This window comes from Dipodomys spectabilis, unplaced genomic scaffold (assembly GCF_019054845.1).
Source record: "Dipodomys spectabilis isolate Male_0828 unplaced genomic scaffold, ASM1905484v1 ptg000360l, whole genome shotgun sequence".
Classification (NCBI taxonomy): Eukaryota; Metazoa; Chordata; class Mammalia; order Rodentia; family Heteromyidae; genus Dipodomys; species Dipodomys spectabilis.
In genome coordinates this window covers 1,361,467-1,388,010 of record NW_024871037.1, presented here as the reverse complement: position 1 = coordinate 1,388,010, position 26,544 = coordinate 1,361,467, and the positions used below count along the sequence as shown (strand labels likewise).

General features: G+C 39.5%; 1 protein-coding gene across 1 annotated transcript in view; it reads right to left on the bottom strand.

The window, feature by feature from the left end:
- The window catches only part of Smarcc1 (SWI/SNF related, matrix associated, actin dependent regulator of chromatin subfamily c member 1), a 101,551-nt gene that overhangs the window by 52,587 nt on the left and 22,420 nt on the right, over nt 1-26,544 (bottom strand). The window contains exons 7-17 of the mRNA XM_042665919.1: nt 22,046-22,115; nt 19,453-19,528; nt 18,672-18,797; nt 15,684-15,805; nt 13,015-13,139; nt 11,342-11,401; nt 8,546-8,583; nt 5,993-6,114; nt 5,526-5,597; nt 3,434-3,547; nt 1,942-2,095 (exon numbers count right to left, since the gene is read on the bottom strand). Coding sequence (XP_042521853.1) covers nt 1,942-2,095; nt 3,434-3,547; nt 5,526-5,597; nt 5,993-6,114; nt 8,546-8,583; nt 11,342-11,401; nt 13,015-13,139; nt 15,684-15,805; nt 18,672-18,797; nt 19,453-19,528; nt 22,046-22,115 — 1,079 coding nt within the window. The remainder of the gene's footprint in view (nt 1-1,941; nt 2,096-3,433; nt 3,548-5,525; nt 5,598-5,992; nt 6,115-8,545; nt 8,584-11,341; nt 11,402-13,014; nt 13,140-15,683; nt 15,806-18,671; nt 18,798-19,452; nt 19,529-22,045; nt 22,116-26,544) is intronic.

The window sequence follows — 26,544 nt, the reverse complement described above, 5'->3', positions numbered from 1 at the left end:
CAGACAGACAAAAACTGACAATATCAACCTGTGAAAAGTTCAGAGGATAAAATATTTAAAAAAGCTAAGATCATATGATTTTAATATCTGTACATAGTAGGGTATGCTGGCAACTGAAGAGTTTATATCAACCCTTACATTTGTGGAAGTGGGTAGTACTTTTAGTAAATATTACTTGTAAGAAAATTGAACTCCACACTACTTTTAAGACTATCTAGCCGCCAGGCCCAAAGAAACATAGGTCCCATGGTTTCCCTTATTTGCACTATCTAGTATATGTCTGAGTCAAGCAGAAAAGGTCAGATAAGGTGATGTTAGGGAAATGAACCCTAAAATGTATTCTAATCTTTTTTTTCTTTCATGCAATTGTTTCTAACACATTTATAAGATTACTTCTTTGCTGCTTTGTATGTCCCTCCCCCACAGTATAGCCCCTGCTTTCACTGTATTTGATGTCGGTATAATTTGTGGAGGGGAAGGGGAAAAACAAATCGTTTAAATAGGGATACAGGTGGACCCATTGCAACAATGAGATGTACAAGTCGTTATGTTGAAAACGAACTTTACAACTTTCGTGGGGGGGAACTGGGTGGGGGGGTAGGGAAACGATGGGAAGGGATGGGAAGGGGAAACAAAGGAGGAGGCTACAATGCTTGATAAGAAATGTACTCATTATCTTGCCCATGTAATTGTAACTCCTCTGTATAGTACTTTCACAAAAAAAAAAAAAAAGACTATCTAGCCCATGATGTAAAAAGAGACCTCTGTTTATATAATGCTAGAATCTATACTTCCAAATATTTCAAACCAATTAGAAAAAATAAAAGAATGGAAAATTTCATTTCTGGTAATTTTTCTTTTTTTTTTTGGTCAGTCATGGGGCTTGAACTCTGTGCCTGGCTGCTTGATGCTAGGCTCTTCAGTTCAAGGTGAGTACTCTACCACTTGAGCCACAGTGTCACTTGCGGTTTTCTGTACGTTAACTGGAGATAAGAATCTCACGAACTTTCCTGCCTAGGCTGGCTTTAAACCTGGAACCTCAGATCTCAGCCTCCTGAGTAGCTAGGGTTACAGGCATAATCCACCAGCATCTGGCTGATAAGATTTTCCTTCTAAAAAAAAAAAAAAAAAAATCACGCTGGGTGTGGGTGGCTCACTCTGTTATCCTAGTTACTCAGGAGGTTGAGATCTGAGGACTCTGGTTCAAAGTCCAGGTAGGAAAGTCTCTAATCTCCACTGAACTACCAAAATAATGTAGAAGTGAAGCTCTGGCTTAAGTGGTACAGTGCTAGCCTTGAAGCAAAAGAGCTCAGGAACAGTGCCCAGGCCCTGAGTTTAAGCCCATGGCTGGGGAAAAAAAAAGAAAAAAGTAAATATACTTTCAGACTATAGATCTAATAAAAATTCAACATGAAAGAAACACTTTTGGTGTTTCTTTCTAAAAGGGAAGTTTATCTTGGACATAATCTTTTATTTCACAACGAGGGAAATTTATAGCTTAGGTTCTATTTCCCCAATCTAATGTTATTTTATAATTTTCAACAATGTGCACACAGATGCCTACTCTTCAAATTTTTCATAAAGTTATGAAGACTTTAAATTCACATTTATAGGATAGGGGATGCATGAAAATTTTATGGTATCTGCTTTTTTATTTGCAACTTGATGGCAGACGGATAAAAAGGTTGAAAGTATGATATCATAGTATAAGGAATAATCTACTTAGAATTGGCAGGAGAGCAGTCCCTAATAAGCTACATATTTTTATGGACTTGAACATTTGTATACTAAAAAACATAACACATTCATAAGCCAAAAAACTATTAGCTAAGAAACAGCACCAAAAGACTATCACATTACAGCAAGAATTACCCCTAAATAGAAATGCTTTATGTAGTTTCTGTTCATGTCTATGCCTAAAAAAATACAGCACTACTTTACCTGTGGTGATCGAAGATGCAGAGGCACAAGCCCAGAGGGGGTATCAGCCAATACATTGAAATGAGGAGTAGGAGGGGGTCCCATTGCCATAGGTCGACTTTCTGGATCAACTTGATAATTAACAAGTCCCCATTGCTCTAAAAACGCATGCACCCTAAGGAATAAAGCCCCAAAGATTAAAATATAAAGAATTAACTTCAACTCTACACCCATCAACAAATAGTAAAAAAATGAATATGCATACAAACATAAAAGTTACATGGCTCTCTATGGGCTGGAAATCAACATGTATGCAACACATTCACTTCTTTTTTTTTTTTTTCCGGTCGTGGGGCCTGAACTCTGGGCCTGGGCGCTGTCCCTCAGCTCTTCAGCTCAAGGCTAGCACTCTACCACTTGAGCCACAGCGCCACTTCCGGCTTTTTTCTTTTTGCTTATGTGGGGCTGAGGAATCGAACCCAGGGCCTCGAGCATGCAAGGTAAGTGCTCTACCACTGAGCCACCTTCCCAGCCCCAACACATTCAGTTCTGTGTATAAAAGAAAACATCTACAAACCCAAAATAATGTTAATAACACAGAACCTCGAGACTTAGTACAAAAATCCAATCATTTAATTATGTTAACAAGAAAACAAATGCTCATTTATGCACATGATCAAAGAACTTACACTAAAACCCAATTCACAGAAGGAAATACACATTCTGGGTTTCCTCTAAGACAGTTTTTTTCTTTTTCTTTTTTTTTTGGGTGCTGATCTGGGGCTTGAACTCAGCTTAGGTACTGTTCGGAAGCTTCTTTTGCTCAAGGCTAGCCTACTACCACTTGAGTCACAACTATACTTCTGGCTTTTTGATAGTTTATTAGAAAGAGTGTCACACAGACTTTCCCTCCCTGGGCAGGTTTTGAGCCAAAATCCTCAGATCTCAGACTCCTAAGTAGCTGGGATTACAGGTGCCTTCCCCTCACCTCCCACTCAGAATCTTATGATCTGACTATGTAATATACAAAAAGATAGCAAGTATAAAATCTAGAAAAACGGAATTGAGCATTTAAAAATACTGAACTAAAGATATAAAAATTAAGATTTAAATGTTTTACTAATCAGAAACACCCAGGCTGATCAACAGGCTCAGACCTGTAAATCCCACCTACTGGGGAAGCTGAGATCAGAATATTGAGACATGAGGCTAGATAAGGAAAATGAACAGGCTGGGTGTGATGAAGCATGCCTGTCACTTAGCTACGCAGAAAGAGTAAATAGGAAGACCGAAGTTCACACTGGACTAAGCATGAACAGGAGACACTGTCTCAAGGATAACTAAAAACAGATGGGTAGTGCCAGCCTAGTAAGTGCAAACCCAAGTTCAAACCCTACTACTACTATCACATAAAAAAAAGTAAAAGGAAATGTACAGCTTAATCAAATATTAAACAGCAATGCATCAGTAACCACTTGCAATGAAATAGCTGAGAAAAAGTCCAGCATCTTACCTCATCACAGCACATACATCTCCAGTTAAGTTCCTTCGACAAGCAGTGCTGGTTAAATACTCTTGAGGGTTTAGACGGTATGTGTCAATCATAAAGTTTCGATATGCTAAGTATCTGAAAAAAGCAAGGGCAAAGTTCATGAAGCAGATGTGTATCCTTTCAGAATCAGTAACTTACAGCACCGTATTTCTTCTGATTGTTCACAACCATATGCAACAGAAAATTAAGATATCAATGAATTATGGGTAACACAGCATTGAGTATTTAAGCTTTTCTAATATATATACATATATATTTGCTCTACATAACAACTCATTAAGTATTGTGATGAGATTACTGTCAAGTCATAAACATAAACTTGATGATGGAGGTTCATGATTAATGGTTGCCTGAAGAATACCAAGCTAACTCAGTTAACCCATTGCCTACACATCAAGCACTTTCCATGCAGTAACTAAATATTCAAAAGCTTTCTGTAACATGGGGTTTATTATGATCCCATCTCCAGATGAGAAAACCAAAGTAGAGTGTAATTTCACCTCTATAACCTTCCCAGAACCTTAACAGTAACATACCTTCTGGTTTATGCAACAAGTAGAAGGAGACAAAAACATAACAAAATGAAAGAAAAAAAGTAATGTGTTACAGATAACACAATATACAAAAAAAATACTGCCTTCAAGCCAGGCACCAGTGGCTCATGCCTGTAATCCTAGCTACTCAGGAGGCTGAGATCTGAGGATCACGGTTCAAAGCCAGCCTGGGCAGGAAAGACCGTGAGACTCCTATCTCCAAAAATCCACTAGAAAACCAGAAGTGGTGCTGTAGCTCAAGTGGTGGAGTGCTCACCTTGAGCTGAAGAGCTGAGGGACAGTGCCCAGGCCCAGTGTTCAAGTCCTATGACGGACCAAAAAACAACAACAACAACAACAAACACAGCCTCAAAATATATTTAAATTCTCAAAGGTATCGAGGACTTTGAAGCTTAATAAGTTGGCACACAAATGGCAAGTACGGCAGCCTGAGGGGAGCTACAGCTGAGTAGAAAGAGAGTACGCTGCCCCAAAAAGGATACAGAAATAAGCCTAGAAAATACTTAAGACTGAAAGATGCACTTAAAAAGTGAAACTGACTAATATACAAGATTTGTTTTTAAGAAGAAAATTACCAAAATACAATAGTCACAAATATGACAGGCAAATAAGCTGGAAGAACACATCATGTCTGAACAAGTGCAAAATCTATCAGGGCTTCTTATGTCAAATCTGTCATTCTTGATTTATCTGAATCTCAAAGGCATTCCAAGAGAAGGCTGAAATTATCTTCTACATGTAAAAGCCTTTAAAAATCCACTTAAATCCATGGACTATAGAAGAGTATGCTGATAGATCACAGAAAAACACAAAAATACTTCCTGGTAAATCTCCTCCTTTCAGTTAAGTTTTTCTTATTCCCAATGCACAAGCATAGCCATGACCTATGCAATTAACCTCAATTCACATGCAGCTGCATCATTGTAACCATCAGGAAGATAAATGGACATTCCACATTCTACAGGATTATTACACATGCATACGAGAAAACTGAACTAAATACCTTTTGCTGAATTCTATCTTTAAATGAAAGAATGGATGTGGATATAGTAAGTTTTTCAAAAATATGCTAATTTACTTTGTAGTTTTATTTTTTTTGCCAGTCCTGGGACTTCCACTCTGGACCTGGGCACTGTCTCTGAGCTTTTGTGCTCAAGGACAGCAATCTACCACTTGAGCCATAGCTCTACTCCCAGCTTTTTTTTTTGCTGGCTAATTGGAGATTAAATTCTCATGGACTTGTCTGCTCAGGCTGGCTTTCAAATGGGATCCTCAGATCTCAGCCTCCTAAGTAGCTAGGATTATAGGCATGGTATTCTGGTGCCTGGCACTAATTTCTTCTATAGTAAGGGAAACTGTGAAAATGAGATATGGACAATGTTCTGAATGGAATAAGGTATTTGCTAACTTCCAAACAGCAGCAATAGCAAACTGAGAAGTATCATTTAACACTTCTTGGTATAAAAACACAGACAAGTTTTCTAAAATATAAGGCTCACATTTCTGGAGTCTTTGATTTGTTTTTTCCATTGAAAAACTCAGGAAGTGCACGCCGTTCAATCACATGAATACTAAAAGGGAAAGAAAAAAAGAAGATTGAGAAACTTCTTTGAAAGAGAAAAATCTTAAAATTTGAGCTATTCTTTGTTCAACTTTAAAAGTAAAAGTGATAAATCCAACAACTATTATTCAAAATTAATTACACTGGATGCGTCCTTTGTAATCAAAGAATGTAACCAAATTGCCATGAAGCTAAAAAAAATATTATTTAAGTTAAAACTTACAAAATTTTACAATCCAAAATTACAACCACTTTTATCCTTAAATTATTCTATAAAACATTTTGCAAAGATGATCACTTTGTTTTCCTTCATCTACTTTAACTGTTTCCTGACAGAACCTGATTTGATGGTTAAGATCTCCCACACCTCATCTACCACACTTACAGATGAACTGACCCACTCACCAGTTATAATCAAACCAGGATGCATAGCTGGGAATGATAATGTGATTGGTCTGTTCTGTTACATTATCTTCACCAGAGTCAACTGACCGGCTCTGATCACCTTTGCTAGGATCTTCATCTTCCTATTGAAAAAAAAGTCCATGTCAGAAAGAGAGAAAAACAAAAATACAGCAGACTTCTCATAGTAGGTCAAATACAATGAAGACAATGGATCTGATTTCAAGGACAACTTTCATTGCCCATCTTGCCTTCCACAATAGCTTGTTCTGATTGGAGGAGCAGTTTTACTTAATCCTAGGTCACGATCAAATTGCTAATTCTGATTTCTTTTTTTTGTGTGTGCAGGTCCTGGGGCTTGAACTCAGGACCTTGGGTGCTGTCCCTAAGCTTTTTTTTTGCTGAAGGCTACCACTTGAACCACAACTCCATTTCCTGCTTTTTGCTTGTTAATTTGGAGATGAGTCTCATGGACTTTCCTGCCTGAACTGGCTTTGAACTGTGATCCTCATATCTCAGTCTCCCAAGAAGCCAGGATTACAGGTGTGAGTCACTAGTGCCCAGCTCTGATTATTACTTACAAGGTGGTCAAGGATACTAACAGAGCATATCTAGACCATCTTTCTTCCTAACAGCCTATGTATAATCATAGTTATTCTTCACAACCCCCTGATAATAACAGCAAGTAACGATTCATACATCTCTTAACTTTCCTTTAATTCTTGTCTCTTGTTTTTTGGGGGGATTTAATGATACTTAAATTTTTAGAGAAAACAAGATCAAATATTTTATAATACATTACTAAAAAGTCTTTCATTATTTATCATGTATACACATAATATAAATCCCCCTCACGCCCCGCAACAGCTACAATACCAATTACTATTTAAAAATTAACTGGTTTTTATCTGGTATGTGCAAGCGTAAGAAATTCTTTCAATTGAAGACACAGTATGTCTAGAAATCCAGTCTTTTTTTTTTTCTTTTTGCTTATGTGGTGCTGAGGAATTGAACCCAGGGCCTCAGGCATGCAAGGCAAGCGCTCAACCACTGAGCCACCTTCCCAGCCCCCGACACAGTATGTCTAATGATGCTAGAACTATGATAATCATTATGTTAAAATAGTATTTTAAAGACTGGGGATGAGGCTCAAGAGGTAGGGCATTTACATAGCAAATTCAAGGCTCTGACTTCCAACACTACCACTACTCCCCACAAAAATTAAGATTTCTTACTAGACATGTAGGTATATGCTTAGCAATCCTGGCTACAGGAGAGGCAGAGTTATGAGGATTGAGGTCTACAGAAAGTTCTGTCCAGAAAGCTGAAATTAAGTAAAACAAAAAGAATTCGTATTATATAAGCCAGGTACCAGTGGCTCACATCTATAACCTAGCTACACAGGAGGCTGAGATCTAAGGATCATAGTTTGAAACTAGCCTGAACAGAAAAGTTCCTGTGAGACTCTTAATTCAAGCTCCACGACCAACAAATAAATGAATAACTAAAAACTGGCATTTTGACTAAAAATACAAACCTGTAATATACAAGGCCCAGTTTAACACTGAGTTAATAAACGCACACACAGAAGATGAGACTATACATCTGTGCTTCAAGCTTATTACCTTGCTATTCAGGAGGATCATGGTTTGAGGCCAGCCAAGGCAAAGTGAGACACCCTCCCGCGCCATCTAATCAAGTAAGTGGCAGAGCTGGTCCACATTTATTGTCCTAGCTACTTGAGAAGCCGAAATTAAGAGGAGCTCAGTCCCAGGCAGCATGTTAACAAAATGTGAGGTCCTATGTATGGGAAAAAAAAAAAGAGGGCTGGGAAGGTGGCTCAGTGGTAGAGCACTTGCCTTGCATGCATGAGGCCCTGGGTTTGATTCCTCAGCACCACATAAGCAAAAAGAAAAAAGCCGGAAGTGGCGCTGTGGCTCAAGTGGTAGAGCGCTAGCCTTGAGCTGAGGGACAGCGCCCAGGCCCCCCCCCACCAAAAAAAAAAAGAAAGAAAGCTAAGAAGACTGGAGGCATAGCTCAAGTGGGAGAGTCTCTAGATAACAAGGTTGAGGCTCAGAATTTAGTCCTAATCCTAAGTACCACCATGAGAATCAGGAAACTAGGGAACTCAATTGTTAATTAAATGTTGATGCTGGTGACAAAATTCAATCTTTAAATCATGGAAACTGGCAAAATATATTCTTAGGATATCAGTATTTTAGTAAGTTTTGGGTGGTACTAGAGACGGAACTTGCTGCAAAGTGTTTACAAACACTCTACTAAGTACTCCTAGCCAACTTTGGTTTTCTCAGACAGGGGCTTAGCAGGACTAGCTTCAGACTACTTTGTAGCTGAGATGAGAGAAGTAGCCACCATGGCTGGCATGGCCTTTGGTATTCTTTGTATGTATTCTTTATTTTTTTTGTTGGTTGTGGGGCCTGTACTCTGGGCCTGGGCACTGTCTTAAGGAAAAGACTTAAGGAAAAAAGCTAAGGGACAGTGCCCAGGCACTCAATTGAAGCCCTAGTAGCAACATAAGACTTTTAAAGCATTTACCTTTCCTCCTGTCGTAATTGCTTCTTCATCCTGCTCATCTGTAAAATCAAAACAGACTATTATTATATTTTTAATTATTAAAATACCATACAGAGGGGTTACAATTACATGGGCAAGATATCATTTTTTTGTTGGTTGTAGGGCTTGAACTCTGAGCCTGGGTGCTATCCCTCGGCTCTTCAGCTCAAGGCAAGTGCTCTACCACTTGAGCCACAGTGGCACTTCCAGTTTTCTGGTAGTTTATTGGACATAGGAGTCTCATGGACTTCCCCTGCCCAGGCTGGCTTTGAATCATGATCCTAGATCTCAGCCTCCTGGGTAGCTAGGAAGACAGACGTGAGCCACCAGTGCCCAGATGAAAAAATATCATTTTTAAAACAGGAAAATGCTATCTGAATTTTATCAAATCTTTATGGTCAGAAAACTAGAAATGGAAATAGACATTTAAAAAGCATTGAAAGACAAATTTTTTTTTGTCCGGTCGGGGTCTTGAACTTGGGTTGTGGGAGCTGTTGCTGAGTTCTTTTGCTTAAGACTAGTAATCTACCATCCTGAGCCATAGTGCTACTTTGTTTTCTGGTGGATTACTGGTGGGTAAGCCACCAGTGCGTGGCTGAAAGAGGCCATTATTAAAGCACTTTACTAAACTGTATTTTTCCTCAAAGGTATATATGGTAGAAACACAAAGCAGAGCTAACTCAAAATTTCCAACAAATGAATAAACTTAAAATTGCTAGTTGAGCTAATATCATAGAGGTGGATGGAAAGGATGGTGGAAGGGATAGGATGAAATCTCTTTGTCTTCTAAGGAATGATGAGACAAAGTAAATTTTCAGTTCCAGAGGAAGTAAATGAGGAAAGTGGGGAGTGGGGAAATGACATTATAAATTCCTACAAAACCTAAGTAAGAGTTAATGCAAGAGCCAGGCACCATAGCTTTGTAATCCCAGAAGTACAGGTTCATGAACAAAAGGGGACTGTGGAGTTCAAGCCATGCCTATAATCCTAGCTATTTGGAGGTTGAGCTAGCCTGGGCAGCAAAGTCCAAGAGACTCTTATCTCCAATTAATCAAAGTAAAACCTGGAAGTGGTGCTATGGCTCAAAGTGGTAGAGTGCTAGCCTTGTGCAAAAGGAGCCCAAGGACAGGGCCCAGGGCCAAGAGTTCAAGCCCCAGGATTGGTAAACAAATAAACAAAAAAAGTTAATACCTTCAGAGGGATAGGGTCACAAAATAACAGAGCCAAACCCATAAAAAAAAATTAAATGAGGGGCTGGGAAGCTGGCTCAGTGGTAAAGTGCTCGCCTCACATGCATGAGGCCCCTCAGCACGACATAAGCAGAAAAAAACCAGAAGTGGCACTGTGGCTCAAGTGATAGAGCGTTCACCCTGAGTTGAAGAGCTCAGGGACAGGGACCAGGCCCAGAGTTCAAGCCCCACAATCGACAAAAAACAAAACCATAACCAAAAACATAAATGAGGCAGTTGATTTTAATAGTGAAAAGTAAAACTGCCTATACTCAAAGAGGGTCTAAAGTAATAGCACAAAGATAATTTATTAAGTGCTTAAAATATTTACTTTTTATTAGCAGTATGACCTTTGGTAGTGATGAGCACAGACAAATTTTCATAAAGATCATGGGAAAGTCATTCTTTAATCTACTTATTTTCTCAAAAAATAATCCCAACAAAGAATACGTTATTTGAAACACCAGTGAATGAACAATGAATTTTTAAAAACATTTTTAAATAAGAAAAGCAAAAAAGTACTTGGTGATACACAGAAGAGAATTAATAACTGAAGCTGGGGATAGAAGCTTATATCTGCAGCCATTAGGTATGGGCTTGGGGACTTTAGGAAACTGAGAGATGGATACAGTGCAATGATACAAAGCACTGGCAGTGAAGGAGAGTGTGAGGTTGATTAGGTTATGGCTTACATTGTTTACAATGTCACAATGTAACCCATCTTGTACAGGTATAATATACACTAAAAATACCAAAAACTTTTAAGAGAAACATTACTGCTTTGCTAACTTCTGGAAGTGTATGCTCTGAAATAAGATCATGGAAAATGAAAAAAAAAAAAAAAAAAATCAACTTGGTTACCACCAGGCACTGGTGGCTCACGCCTGTCACTCCAGCTACTCAGGAGGCTGAGATCTGAGGATCACAGTTCAAGGCAGCCCAGGCAGGAAAATCTGTGAGACTTTTATCTCCAATTAATCACCAGAAAACTAGAAGCCGCACTTGGATCAAGTGGTGCAGACCTTGAGCTGAAGAGCTGAGGGATAGCACCCAGACCCAGAATTCAAGCCCCACAGCCAACCAAAAATAAACTTGGTTAATATCGAAACCAGTAAACATTTGATGTTGGTGAACCTAGTAACCTTAAAAGCAATAATTGTTTTGTTTTTGTTGGTTGTAAGTCTTGAACACAGGGGTTAGGCACTGTTCCTAAGCTTTTTCAAACCAGGCTAGTGCTTTACCAACTTTAAGCCACAGCACCATTTTCCATTTTCTGGTGATCAATTGGAGATCGGAGTTTCACAGACTTTCTAGCCAGACTGGCTTTGAACAGTGATCCTCAGATCTCAGCTTCCAGAGAAGCTTGAATTACAAGTGTGAGCCACTGGCACCCAGCTTAAAATAACATTTCTTTGTAAAGGAAAAAAGGATGGAGTCACCGGTTAGGCAGTAGAGTAATTGTGCAGCAAACAGATAGCCCTGAGTTCAACCTATAGAACTTCCAAAAAGAGGAGGGAGGAAAAGAGAAAACTATATTTGATAGGCTTACCTAGATCTGCTACAGTTCCTCCTTTAACGGGTGTATTTTCACTATCTTTCTTTGGGTTTACTAGAAATTACACAAACAAACAAAAAAAAAGGAAAGGTCAGAGGAAAAATTGTCCTGTTTTTATAAAATAGAACATGAAACTACTACATAACTTACTACTTACCTTCATGTATAATACCACAGGCTCAACTGTAAAACATTAGCACTTAACAGACTAGATTCTATAATTAACTTTTCAAGTCGCAAAATATTAACAAACCTGTTCAGTCAGTCCCTTGTCTTTAAAAAAAATATATTAATTTTTTTTTCTAATTTCTATGCTGTTGGTGGCAGAACATTAGCCAGGGGCACAAAAACCTCAGGAACAGACAACCCCAGTTCAAGTGCCAGACTGGTAAACACATAAAGGCTGACTAAACTATACGACCTATAAAGGTCTATTTGAAGCTGAGCGTCAATGGCCCATGCCTGTAATACTAGCTACTCAGAAGCCTGAGACAGAAGGATCATGCACTGGAAAGTCAGTGAGATTCTTTTTTGTTTTTGTTGGCCATGGGGCCTGAACTCTGGGCCTAGGTGCTATCCCTCAGCTCTTCAGTTCAAGGCGAGTGTTCTACTACTTGAGTTACAGTGCACCCCCGGCCTTTTCTGCTTATGTGGTGTTGAGGAATTGAACCCAGGGCCTTATGCATGCAAGGCAAGCACTCTATCACTGAGCCCCATCACTGAGATTCTTGTCTTCAATTAACGACAAAAAGACCAAAGTGTAACTGTATCTGAAGTGGTGGCCCTGAGCATAAAAACTCAGGGATAGGGTTGGGAAAGTAGTTTAGTGGTAGAGTGCTTGCCTAGCATGCATGAAGCCCTGGGTTTTTTTCCTCAGTACCACACTAACAGAAAAAGCTAAAAGTGGCCCTGTGGCTCAAGTGGTAGAGTGCTAGCCTTGAGCAAAGAAACTCAGAAACAGTGTCTAGACCCTGAGTTCAAGCCCCAGGTCTTGGGGGGGGAAAAAGCCTCAGGGATACGACACTAACCCAAAGTTTAAGCCCCAGGACAAGAAAAGTCTCTAAAAGTCTCTATCTGACATACATGTCTCTTATTTATGCACTGGAGGATGGTCGTAAAGAATAAATTAATCAATTCCTGTCATGTCTTTACTTTGCATTGTGCTGGGCCTTTTTGAAAATTTTATCACAGGTTCACCGCGGATACATACAATCAAAGCTCATTTTTTTTAAGTTCATAAATATTTAAACACACTTTGTGCTTCAATATACAGAATAGTAAGCCAGAAATTAGCCAACTATTTATATGTTAAGTATGGTCTATAAAATTCAATACTTTCAAGTTTGTATCCACATAAACCATTATCTAGCAACTTAAATAGGTTTAATATAGTTTTAAAGATTTCCATATGAATTATTAATTCTGTTGACACTACAACACTCATTAATTTGAAAGCATTTCTAGATGTAGGTAACTTATTTAATCTCAATGGATTTTTCAATAAAGAAATAGCCAATTACTTTAAGAATGGCAATATTAAAAGCTAATTTTAAAAGAAGAAATCCATTCAGATTTTAAAATTGAGAAGTATGAACCTACAGGAAAAGCTTAATCACTGCAGGAGAAAATTATATCTAGCACCCGTTCTGATACAGAAGAATACAAACCATTTTTGGGGAGTACCACTTCCTCTATATTAGGTACGGGAGTTGGATCCTCCATGTCCTTGGTAAGATCTTCTTGCTCATCTTCCTCTTTTTGACTTCTGCGCTTCCCGTAAAGATTAGCTTGCCTAAAACATACAGGTACATAAAATATAAGCAAGAAAAAAATATAAGCAAGATCAATTACAGTTATTAGAGCAAACTGTTTTTGAATATCTAAATTATTCATAGAAATTATGCTTAGAAATCATTTCTAAAGACACTTAGAAACAAATCAAATCATACACAATTCTCAAATTACATGTAATCAAAAATTAAAATGAGATTTAAAAATTAAAGTGAAATTATCAGTATAAGAAACAGGTGGGCTGGGAAAGTAGCTCAGTGGTAGAGCGCTTGCTTGCATGCATGAGGCCCTGGGTTCCATTCCTCAGCACCACATAAGCAAAAAGAAAAAGGCCGGAAGTGGAGCTGTGGCTCAAGTGGTAGAGTGCTAGCCTTGAGCTGAAGAGCTAAGGGACAGTGCCCAGGCCCAGAGTTCAGGCTCCACGACCGGACACCTCCCTCCCCCCCCAAAAAAAAGAAAGAAAGAGGCAAAGAAATCCTGCTATTCAAACTGCTGACAGTGTCCTAAAGGAAGCTTAAATTAGTATATATAACAAAACACCTGCTGCATCAAACCAGTGGCTAACACCTGAATTAGCTACTCAGGAGATCTAAGACTCAAGGTTCCAAGTCTTTAAGACTCCATTTCCAATGAATCAGTAAAGACAAAGACAAAGGCTAGACTCATGGCTTAAGTGGCTGAATACCATCCATGAACAAGTAAGCCCAGTGAGCATGAAGCTCTGAGTTCAACACCCCCCTCCCCACCCTCAGGAGGTGGGAGGGGGTGGAAAAACAAATATGGCAGCTTCTGGGCTGGGAAGGTGGCTCAGTGGTAGAGCGCTTGCCTTGCATGCATGAGGCCCTGGGTTCAAGTCCTCAGCACCACATAAGCAGAAAAAGCTGGGAGTGGCGCTGTGACTCAAGTGGTAGAGTGCTAGCCTTGAGCTGAAGAGCTGAGGGACAGCGTCCAGGCCCAGAGTTCAGGCCCCACGACTAAAAAAAAAAAAAAGGTGTCTTCTCTCTCACACTATAATCACTTACATAAAAAATAGTCACTGGGCAATAGTAACTCACACCGGCAATCCTAGCTACTGAGGAAGTTGAGATCTGCAGATCATGGCTAGTCTATGAGACTCTCATCTAATCAAGTAAAAGAAAAAAAAAAGGAAGTAGAGGTTTGGCTGAAGTGGTACAGTGCTACCTTTGAGTAAAAGAAGCCCAGGGACAGCACCTAGGCCCTAAGTTTAAGCCCCAGGACCAGGAAAAATAAATAAATAAAATCACAAAAGTAGCTCTACTCTTTATACTCAAAAATATACACATTTAGAAAAATAATGTTTGCATTACCATTTTCTAAGACAAAACCAGAAGGTCTGCAAAATCATGTATCTATAATAATTTTTTTTTTTTGGGTCCAGTTGTGGGCCTGAACTCTGGGCCTGGGCCCTGTCCCTTAGCTCTTCAGCTCAAGGCTAGCGCTCTACCACTTGAACCACAGCGCCACTTCTGACTCTTTTCTGCTTATGTGGTGCTGAGGAATCGAACCCAGGGCCTCATGCATGCAAGGCAAGCGCTCTATCACTGAGCCACCTTCCCAGCCCCTCTATAATAATTTTAAATATGTCATTTATTAAATATATACTTTAGGCATTGTTCAAAGGCTTTTTTTTGGTCAGTCATGGGCTTGAAGTCAGGCCTGAGCACTGTCCATAACCCTCTTTGAGTTCAAGTCTAGTGCTCTATCAATGAGCCACAGCATCACTTCCACGACCAACAACAACCACAACAACAACAAAAAAAGAGTCTCACGGACTTTCCTGACTAGGCTAGCTTTGAACCTCAATACTCAGACCTCAGCCTCCTGAGCAGCTTGGATTATGGGTGTGAGTCCCCGGTTTCCTGCTTGTTCAAAGCTTTGAAAATCTCATTTAATTCCTATAACAACATATTTAGCAGAAAAAATAATTCTTCCATTCTGTGCTTAGACAGTTCCTATCTTCTGAGTTCGTTTGATACAAATGAGAAAGTTAATCAAATCAGAGAAAAAGACATTAACTATGGTATATATGAATTCTTTTTTTTTTTTTTTGTCGGTCGTGGGGCTTGAACTCTGGGCCTGGGCACTGTCCCTCAGCTCTCTAGCTCAAGGCGAGCGCTCTACCACTTGAGCTACAGCGCCACTTCTGGTTTTCTGGTTGTTTATTGGAGATAGCAGTCTCACGGTCTCTCCTGCCTGGGCTGGCTTTGAACCCCGATCCTCAGATCTCAGCCTCCTGAGTAGCTAGGATTACAGGCGTGAGCCACCAGCGCCCAGCGGTATATGTGAATTCTTATACTTTTCCCAGGCCCATTTCTCAAGACATTTGCATACAGAAAAAAGACTGCTTTTGTATAAATATAACAAGATGCCAATAAGAAAACAGCCCACAATAAGCTAACAGCCCATAAGTCTTCCAAAGAGTTCAAAGTAGGACTTTCAGCAAACTTCCAATATCAATTGTACACATCTGGGATGTCCTCTAAAGTTTATTAATTGTATTTTTAAATCATGTTTCAGTTCTTACCCTTTCTTTCCACTCTTCTTTCGTGATTCTGCAGGTGTGGGAGGTGGTGGTGAAGGGGAATGTTTCCTCTTTCTTGCATTAGCTGATGCTTTTCTATCTCTCCTTTCTGGACTTCTGACTGGCTAGGAAGAAGTAAATGAAAATAAGTATCAGCTTTGGTGATTCCTCAGTTTTTATAGTCTTCTGTCCAAAATTAAGGTTCCATAGTAGATATAGCAACATCCAAGGCTACTGCTACCAGCCACCTCTCACATCTCTCAATGGAACAATCAAGAAAAAATCCCACAATGCAACACTTTATGATCAACACTTCCAAACTTTGCCTTCATGTTCATATAGTAACTACAAATACAAAACAAAATGAATGAGTGAAATGAAAAGATATGAAAATGACCCTGTGAAAGTGTTCTGCAATATAAAGTACTCTGGGCTAAGGAAAGTGCTCAGTGGTAGAAGACATTTTTGGTGTGTGTGCTGGTCCTTGGGTTTGAACTCAGGCCCTGGGGTACTGAACCTGAGCATTTGTGCTCAAGGCTAGCATTCTACCACTTGGACCATAGCTCCACTGTCAGCTTTTTGTGTTTAACTGGTGGTAAGAATCTCACAGATCTTCCTGCCCGGGCTGGCTTTGAACCGCGATCCTCAGATCTCAGCCTCCCGAGAAACTATATTACAGGTGGGAGCCACCAGCAACTGGTGGTACAAGACTTTTAATGCATAAGACCCCAGGTTTGACTCCCAAGATGAGAACAAAGGAAATAAAAAATAAGGAGAAAGCAAAGTATTAAGAGTAAATATGTAAACCTATCTATTTGCCAAAGAAGGTATTTTTTTGATTAGTTGTAGGGCTTGAACTGGACTGGGCTATGCCCCTGAGCTCTTTATTTTGTTCAAGGATAGCATTCTACTACTTTGAGCCATAACTCCACTTTTTTTTTTTTTAAACTGGTTAATTGGAGGTAAGAGTTTCATGGGGACTTTTCTGCCCAGGTTGGTTTTGAGTCACAATTCTCAGATGTCAGCCTCCTGAGTAACTACGATTACAAGCATAGCACCTACATTGACTATATAAATAAATATATATATATATATATATATATATATATATATTTTTTTTTCAAATTAAGTCAGATTCCTAGATCAAGATAAGCTAAAAAGACCAGTAGCCAGTGGCTCAAGCCTGTAATCATAGCTACTCAGGAGGCTGAGATCTGAGGATTGCAGTTTGGGCAGAGCAGTCCCCTGAGACTCTACAAAAAAAAAAAAAAAAAAAATCCAGAAATAGCACTATGGCTCAAGTGGTAGAATGCTAGCCTTGAGCACCAAGAGGCTCAGGAACAGAACACAGGCCCTGAGTTCAAGCTCCAGTACAGGCTAAAAAAGATAATCAACCACTCAAAATACAGAAGTGGCGCTGTGGCTCAAAGTGGTAGAGCACTAGCCTTGAGTGACAGAGCTTAGGGACAGAGCGTAGACCCTATGTTCAAGCCCCATGACTAACAAAGGAAAAAAAAAAAGAAAAACATGAAAAGGTTTTACTTTATGTTAATGGTTTAAAAAGAATGAAAGTCTCAGCCAAACATGGTAACACACACCTGAAATCACACTAGAAAAGGTGAAGCAAAAATATCTTAGATTTGAGGTGATCTGGGGAAAATCTGAAGCATTCATGGGACTTTGTCCCTCAGCTCTTCAGCTCAAGACTAGCACTCTATCACTTGATCTACAGCGCCACTTCTGGTTTTCTGGTGGTTAATTGGAGATAAGAGTCTCATGGACTTTCATGCCTGGGCTGGTTTTGAACTGTGATCTTCACTCAGATCTCAGCCTCCTGAGTAGCTAGGATGACAGGTGCGAGCCACTGGCAACAGGCCCAAGACCCAGTTTTTTAAAGCACCATGTATATATGTATGAAAGAAAATACAAAAAGAGTAGCCTGATGTTGGTGGCTTCCGCCTATAATCTTCGCTACTCAGAAACCTGTGACCTGAGGAGGATCACAGTTCAAAGCTGGCCTGGACAAGAAAAGTCCATGAGACTATTATCTCCAATTGACCACCAGAAAACCAGAAATGGTGCTGTGGTTGAATGTGGCAGAGCACTAGCCTTGAGAGAAAAAGCTCAGGGACAGTGTCTGAGCACTAACTAAGCTCAAGCCCCACAATAGTTAAAATAAAAGAAAAAAAGAGTTCAGATGCACCCAATGAAAATGACTTTAAAATTACTAGTCTCTTATTTACAATGGCATAAATCCAACAGTAACAACAAGGAGCCTTTCTTCTTGATCTTAAGACTTCTAATGACAGACTTAGCACATGAGTTTGGACTTGTAAGTAATCACAGGACATAGGTAAACATTTAAGTACTTAATTTTTTTTACATAAAATATTTAACCTTTAAAGGCTATTAAGGGAAGTGGCGCTGGGGCTCAAGTGGTAGAGCGCTCGCCTTGAACTGAAGAGCAGAGTTCAAACCCTACAACCAACCAAAAAAAAAAAAAAGAGCTGGGTGCTAGCAGCTGTCATCCTTATCCTAGCCACTCAGGAGGCTGAGATCTGAGTATTGTGGTTCAAAGCCAGCTCAGGGATAGAGAGGACAGGACATGAGACACCTCCAATTAAGGACCTTAAAAACTTTAAGTGGAATTATAGCTCAAAGTGTTGCAGCACTAGCCTTGAGCAAAAAAGCCCAAAGACAGACTCCTGGCCCTGAGTTCAAGAACCAGGATCAGTTTAAAAAAAGAAAATAAAAAGGATATTAAATGTCCAGTGCCCGCACCAAACTGCAAGATAATCCATCAGTTAAGTTGAGGAGAAAATCAGCTGTACTATTCCATATTGCATAGGCCAGGTAATCTCAATATCCCTTTGAGATGATTACAGTGACTTTTACATGTAATGGTAGCGGATACACACAATTCATCAATGAAGACAAAGACATTTAGGACTAGAAAGGAAAAACTCTTATAGTGGTTAAAAAATGGAATACCTCTTCATTTTTTGTTGAAATCCGCTGACGAAAGCTCACTGGTTTCCTGTTTTCATCTACTTCATAATCCTCCTCATTCATCCATTCATTGAAAATATCAGTATCCAAAATCCATTTTACATGAACCTAAATCACATCAAAGAAGGAACATGGATGTATTAAAATTACACAAGCTTTTAAAGTATTCTAAAGGAAAAGCAGCTAATTCTCAAAGGCAGATTAAATAAAACAGATGTAAAACATCTACTAGGAATTATACCTTCGCCACAATTTAACCTTTTCTAATTTTTTTTTTTTTGCTGGTCCTGGGGCTTGAACTCAGGACCTAGGTACTGTCTCTGAGTCTCTTTGTGCTAGCACTCTACCATTTGAGTAACAGCACCACTTCTTGCTTTTTCTGAGTAGTTTACTGGAGATAAGATTCTCAGAGACTTTACTGCCTGGCTGGCTTTGAATTGTGATCTGAAGATCTCAGTCTCCTGAGTAGCTAGGATTATAGCTGTGTGCCACAGGCACCACCTACTTTTTCTAATCTTTACTTTTTATCTCCCATTGGTAAAGAAGATAGTATGGGGGGGGGGGGGGGGAAATGGGACAAAATGGACTAGAGGCATCTGGTATTTTTATTCCATGAGTGAGAACCATGTAGAGGAGATTAGATTCTGTAGTGAAAAAAGCCAGAATCAATTAAGAAGTGACTGGGAGGCAGCAGGAGGAAAGAAGCAGAGAAGGCTGGACAGGCAGGATCTAGCTGTCCTGATTGGAAGAAAAATCCATGTACCTTCCAGGGTTTTTCTGGAATTGGTGGCTCTTCAATTTCAGCATCAACATCACTACTATGGACCCAAGTATCATAGCTATAGAGTAAGTGAAAAAAAAAAAAAATCAAATTAGCTTCAGTTCATTCATTAGACAAAGTCCATTCATTAGACAAAATGTATTAGCAAATAATGTATTTTAGAAATACAATTAGCAGCCAGACTCCTGAGGCTCAGGCCTATAATCAAAGCAACTCAAGGTGAGATCCTCACAGTTCCAAGGTCAACCTGGGCAGAAAAGTCTAAGGCTCTATCTCTAAATTAGCCAGCAAAAACTGGGGCTGGAAGAATGGCTCAAGTGACACAGTACCAACTGAGCAACCAAGTTGAAAACGTATGAGCTCCTCAATTCAAACTCCAGTAGGGAAGGGAAGGAGGAAAAGGAAGTAAGACTGACACTGTAATCAGAGCTATTCAGAAGGCTGAGATCTGAGTCATAATCAAAAGACAGTCTGGTCAGAAAAGTGGGAAACTCTTTTCTCCAATTAACCACCACCAAAAGAAGAAAAGCAAAGCAAGGCAAAACAAGCAAGAACCCAGTGCCCAGGGCCTGAGTTCAAACCTCAGCACTGGCAAACATACACACAGAAAAATTACAACATAATAAATTCTATCTGATTTTTAATTCAAGCAAACATCTCATATCTATCAAACATCAATAAAACAGTATAAAAATTATATAGCAACTACTATCAGGTATCTGGTATTAAGAAATTACTCTTCTGAGGACTGACAATATTATGATTAATGATTTTTTTTAAGACCATTAGAACTTCTTATTATCCTTGCTTTGGAACATTACAATTCAAAGTTAGCAAGGACACAAAAATCCACAAGACTCTATCTCCACAATAACCAGCAAAAAGCCAGAGGCTGAAAGTGTGGCTAAAGTGGTAGTTGATAGCTGAGAAGCAAGCCACACATGGTCCAATTCAGAATTCAAACCCCAGTACTGGCAAAAAAAAAAAAAAAAAAGAAAAAAAGAAAGAACAGCTGGGCATGGATGGCTCACACCTGTAATCCTAGCTACTCAGTAGGCTGAGATCTGAGGATTGAGGTTCAAGGCTAGAGCAGGCAGTAAAGTCCTTGAGACTCTTATCTTCAATAAACTACCAAAAAACCAGAAGTGGCGTTGTGGCTCAAGTGGTAGAGCGGTCAACTTGAGCTAAACTGAGGGACAGTGCCCAGGCCCAGAGTTCAAGCCCCATGACCAACCAAAAAAAAAAAAAAAGAAAGAAAAGAAAAGGGCTGGGAAGGTGGCTCAGTGGTAGAGCACTTGTCTTGCATGCATGAGGCCCTGGGTTCAATTCCTCAGCACCATATAAGCAAAAAGAAAAAAGCTGAAAGTGGTACTGTGGCTCAAGTGGTAGAGCGCTAGCCTTGAGCTGAAGAGCTGAGGGATAGCGCCCAGGCCCAGAGTTCAGGCCCCAATGACCAGACCCCCCCTCCCCCCCAAAAAAAGAAAGAAAAGAAAAAAAAGCCGGGCGCTGGTGGCTTATGCCTGTAAGCCTAGCTACTCAGGAGGCTGAGATCTGAGGATCACGGTTCAAAGCCAGGAAACTCCGAGAGACTCTTATCTCCAATAAAGCACTAGAAAACTGGAAGTGGCACTGTGGCTCCAGTGGTAGAGCACTCGCTTGAGCTGAAGAGCAGAGGGACAGTGCCCAGGCCCAGAGTTCAAGACCCACGACCGACAAAAAAGAAAAGAAAAGAAAGAAAGGTCCTTTGATTTAAGAAACATGTATGAACTTATTATTCATTTTATGGTTAAATGTGAGTGGGGCATGATGGTACCGCTCTGTAACTCCACCATTAGTGAAGTTGAAGCAGAAAGCCAAGATCTTGAGTTCAAGGAAAATGTGGTTGTTCACAGCAAGCTAAGGCTACATAACAAGATCCTGTTTCAAAATCCAAATAAAAATCATAATAAAGCCAGGTGCTGGTGGCTCATGCTTACAATCCTAACTACTCAAGAGGCTGAGATCTGAGGATCTCAGGTCAAAGCCAGCTGGGGAAGCAAAGTCTGTTTGATTCTTAGCTCCAATTAATCACCAGAAAACCCAGAAGTGGTGCTGTGCTCAAAATGGTAAAGCACTAGCTGTGAACGTGAAGAGCTCAGGGACAGCACCCAGGCCCTGAGTTCAAGCCCCACAATGGACCAAAAAGAAAAAAAAAAAACCTTCCATAAACAATACTAATCTACAAAGATAATGCTATTTAGAAAATGAAACTATACACTTGCTGTGACATAAATCTTTGTACAGTAACTACCTGTACCAATGTTTACTGTCTGAAGAGAGGAGCTCAAAAGCTCCACCTACAAACAGAACAGAAACATTAAGATTACCCTGTTTTGATCAGTAGATTCTATCCATATGCATTAAAATACCACAATGTACCTCGTAAGTACATACATTTACTATCTAAGTCAAAACAATCTTTATAAATAGGCTAACTCACTTTTCATCATTACATACTTTAGGTATATACTGAATTATCATATCATATACCACAAATATGTACAATTAAACCAATAAATTATATTAAAAAAATTACCTGTCTGGGTAAAAACCCCAGTGCACTAATACCTGCTTATCTTTTCTCATCACTGGTCTCAACCATTCTTCTGAAAGAGAAAAAAGAAAATACATCAAAATATAAAAATAGCAAATAACTATGACTTAATTGAAAATTTTACTAAGAACTTTTGGTTTGCTAATAAAATTAAAAGAAAAAAAAATTTAACTGAAGGCTATCTACTAGATTAAAGGAACATTTCTCAGCTTGGATATTCAGTTTCTAATGTCTAGATCTACTATCTATCACTCTTACCAAAGAGTGTTCACTGAAGTACATTACTCCCTCCCATTTACCTACTTGTCTTTCTCTTCCACACAAGACAAAACCATAATGTAAACTTTTTTATTGTTTTAGCTCTCAGACCTGCTAATCCCTTTTCTGTATGCCACTGTATTAACTACCTAGTTCAAGATATAGATCATGCATTATGCCCATGTAACCCCTCTGTACGGTATTTTCACAATAAAAAAAATTTTTTTTTAAATCATGCCTTAACACCTTGATGCAAGTATTTGGTTAATTATTTTGCTGCTTCTATACCCACCTTTTCTCGTGTCCTATAATGTTATGTAGTAGCTCAGTGATAGTAGTTTTACCTAGCATGCTCAAAGCCTTGGATTCCATCCTTCAATTTAAAATGAGAAGAAAAGAACAGGATGGGGAATGTAGCTCAGTGGTAGACTTCTTCCTTACCATGCACTAGATCTGGACTTCATCCCCAGAAATAACAAAAAGAAACAAAAATAGAAGAAAACAATACTTTTCAAAACAAAACAACTTTGACATTCTTTATTTTCCTCATATCTGTTACCGTAATCTTTTTTTTTGGGGGGGTGGAGTGGGGTCACTTGTGGGGCTTGAACTCAGCCTGGGTGCTGTCCCTGAGCTCTTCAGCTCAAGGCTAGCTCTCTACCATTTGAGCCACAGCACCCCTTCCAGTTTTCTGGTGGTTTATTGGAGATAAATCTCAAGGACTTTCCTGCCCGAGCTTTAAACCATGATCCTCACATCTCATCCTCCTGAGTAGCTAGGATTATAGGTGTGAGCCACCAGAGCACCTTGTAATCTTCTTGAGTGCAAGCACTCAATTTGGGGATGTAGAACAATTATAGAATGTTGCCTAGGCCTACAACAAACAGTTCCTTCACTAGAACCAAAAAACAAAACAAAAAGCCTGTGATTACAGGCTATAGATAGTATTCTTTTCTTAAAAATTTTATTGTCAAGGTGATGTACAGAGGTGTTACAGTTATATAAGGTAGTGAGTACATTTGTTGATCTTGTTACCCCCATCCCTCATTTTTCTCCCTCTTCCTAGATAGTATTCTTTTAGTTTCCTCATCCAAAGACAGGTGTTAATTATATATTAACTATGGTTACTTGAATTAACTCTGTTTCAGCACTAGTCATCATGGCTTCTTAGGAAGTCTGGATTTATTTAGGAAAACTTGTTTCTAGCCAGGTATGGTGATGGTAGATGTAACTCTAGCTACTCAAGAGACAGGATCTCAAGTTCAAATGAAGTTATCTAGATTCTATTTTCAAAGACAAAATAAAAGGGCAGGGCTGGGAAGATGGCTCAGGGGTAGAGTGCTTGCCTTGCATGCATGAGGCCCTGGGTTTGATTCCTTAGCACCACATAAACAGAAAAAGCTGGAAGTGGTGCTGTGGCTCAAGTGGTAAAGCGCTAGCCTTGAGCTGAAGAGCTGAGGGACAGTGCCCAGGCCTAGAGTTCAGGCCCCATGATCAACAAAAATAATAAATAAATAAATAAAGTAAATGGGCTAGAGGAGTAGCTCAAAAGGTGGAGCACCTGCCTACCAAAATCTGAGACCCTGTGTTCAATCCTAATTTTGCAAAATCAAGTAAAAAATCTTAACCATCACAATAAAAGCTAATTTCTGCAAAGAGTCTTCGAAAGTCAAGAAAATAGCTCCAATCTAGGTAAATCAGCTAAGCAAACCTGATTTTTCAATTGCAGTTTCAATGAGTAATAGCCACAGCTTCAGACTAAATAAAGCCACAAAGCCCATATTTCAGAATTCTTTGTGAATCATCCAACTGGTTACCTTGCTCTCTTGAAAGAAATTAAAAAACAATTAGTCCTCATTCTATAACCTGACATTCCAATGAGGCCAAGTCTCAGAAAAATGGAGGAGAGAGGCCACAGGACCTTTGAACTAATTTGTTGCTATGGTTTAAATAGCTCCCCCAAAGGCCTATGCATTAAAGACTTCTCCTCTATTACCGCCCCCCCCCCCCCCCCCCCCGCCCCATAGCTGGAGGAATTATTTGGACAATGCCATTAGCAGGTCCTAGTTGGAAGTGTTCTGATGATGCATGAGTGTGCCCTTCAAGACAGTATCAGGACCCTAGGGCACCCTTCTTCTTCGTCCTCTTTACTTCCCAGCCCCCATGAAGCAAACAGCTTTCTCCATTATGTGATGCAACTTGTATGATGTGCTGACTTACCACAGACCAAAATGCAGTGTCAGACAACTGCCCACAGGATGAACCTCCCAAGTGAGACAGACTAAACCTTCCTTTTTAGTACTTTGTTCTAGTAACAACAAGCTGATTTAGATACCTGTCCTGTTTCTTTTGGCTCTCTAGTAAGATTATTTTCTATTCAAAATGCTGACCTACCTTTAAACACTGTACAGTTATAGGAGGGAAGGAAAAAAAAGAATAGCCATCTTAATCACTGATGATTTTGACAGCCATTGTGACAGCCACTGCCTGTAAAAAATTTCCTAGCGGAAGAAATAATTAAAGGTTTCAGATATCTAAACTTACATCCTCTTTCAAGATGTTCTATATTTATACAGAATGTGTGTTAGCCTTCATAATCAACATGACTATCCTGAGAGCTGCCTGGGGATTATTAAAGCACTCCTCTGAGTTATCTGGATATGTCTGGATGTGTCTTTTCCAGACACAATTTGATCAGGAGGGCTCTGATCTAATGGATAAAGTCCTTGATGGGTTTATAATGTGATTTATTGAGAAGTACAAGTAGGAGGTGAGGCCTAATAGGAGGATAAAGGTCACTGAAGGTTTGTCATTGGGGCTATACGTTGCCTGATCTCTCTCCTCTCCTGTGCTCCCATCCACCACCTCTTCTCCTTTGCTGGTCCTGGGTTTGAACTCAGGGACTGGGTGATATCCTTAGACTTTTTCAGCTAAGGCTAAGTCTCTATCACTAGAACCACAGCTCTACTTCTGGCTTTTTGGTGAAACTAGAAATGAGTCTTAGAGACTTTCCTGAGTAGCTAGAATGACAGGTATGAGCCACCAGCATCTGGCCTGATCACTTTCTATATTCCTCTATATTCTGCTTCCTGTCTGCCACGGGATGAGAACCTACTCTGTCACATTCTCAAGGGCATGAGCCCAAGGGAATGAATATGGACTAACCATCACTATAAATATCCATCTCCATTCTTTCCTCCTCCCCTTCCCCCCTTTCTCAATGCTGGGATTGAACTGAAGTCTTTACCTGTACCAAGCAAGCAACCCTGACCTAGCTCTTGGTCTTTTTTGAGACAGGGCCTCTTTCTCCTTTAAGCTGTCTCTGTCAGGTATTTGGACATAACCATGCAAAAGTAACGAATGTAGCCAAGACTTAATTTATGAAGAAATTACTACTAGGAAAATTCATTTTATGTCTTCTATGACTCAACATAAGAGGACACAATACAATATGTAGGGCCACAAGACAAGCATCCAAAGGATCAGGAAAAGAAGCTTATGCCAAAGTTTAAAGCAGAATTTTCATGGAAAAGGAAAAATTAGACATAATAAACAATTTACTTACTTTTCAGAAAGGCTTTGGGGCATGGAGAAGTCTTGAGCCAATATGTGCCTGAGTGAATAGACTACTTGTCTAGCAAGAACAAATCCCTGAATTCAAAACCTCAATAGTATAAAAAAAAAAATCTAATTACCAGATATCCAACACTGGAATAATACAGAAACTGAGAAATACTAACATGGTGAAAACTGGTATTGGTTGGCTTGTATCTGAACTACAAATGGACAAAAGAAACATTGAAAAACTGGCTGAGAATCACAGTGAAAAAAAAAAAAAAAAAAGGCAAGTGAAAGTAGAAAAGTTTCATACTTCTTGTACTCAGGAGGACTGCAGTCTAACACCAGACTTGAGCAAAAAGTGAGTCACTACGTAAATATAGCAAAAGGGGTTGGAGGTGTGGCTCAAATAGTAGAGAACTTTCCAAGAGCAAGATCCCTAGCTCAAACTCTAGTGCGTGGTGAGAATCACAAAGAGGGAAAATCCTCTTTTATAATATCCACAAAGGTAAATACAGCCAGGCGCTGGTGGCTCATGCCTATAATTCTAGCTACTCATGACACTGAGATTTTAGGATCACAGTTTGAAGCCAGCCTGGGCAAAAAATTCTGTGAGACTCTTATCTTCAATAAACTACTCAGAAAAAGCCAGAGGTAGCACTGTG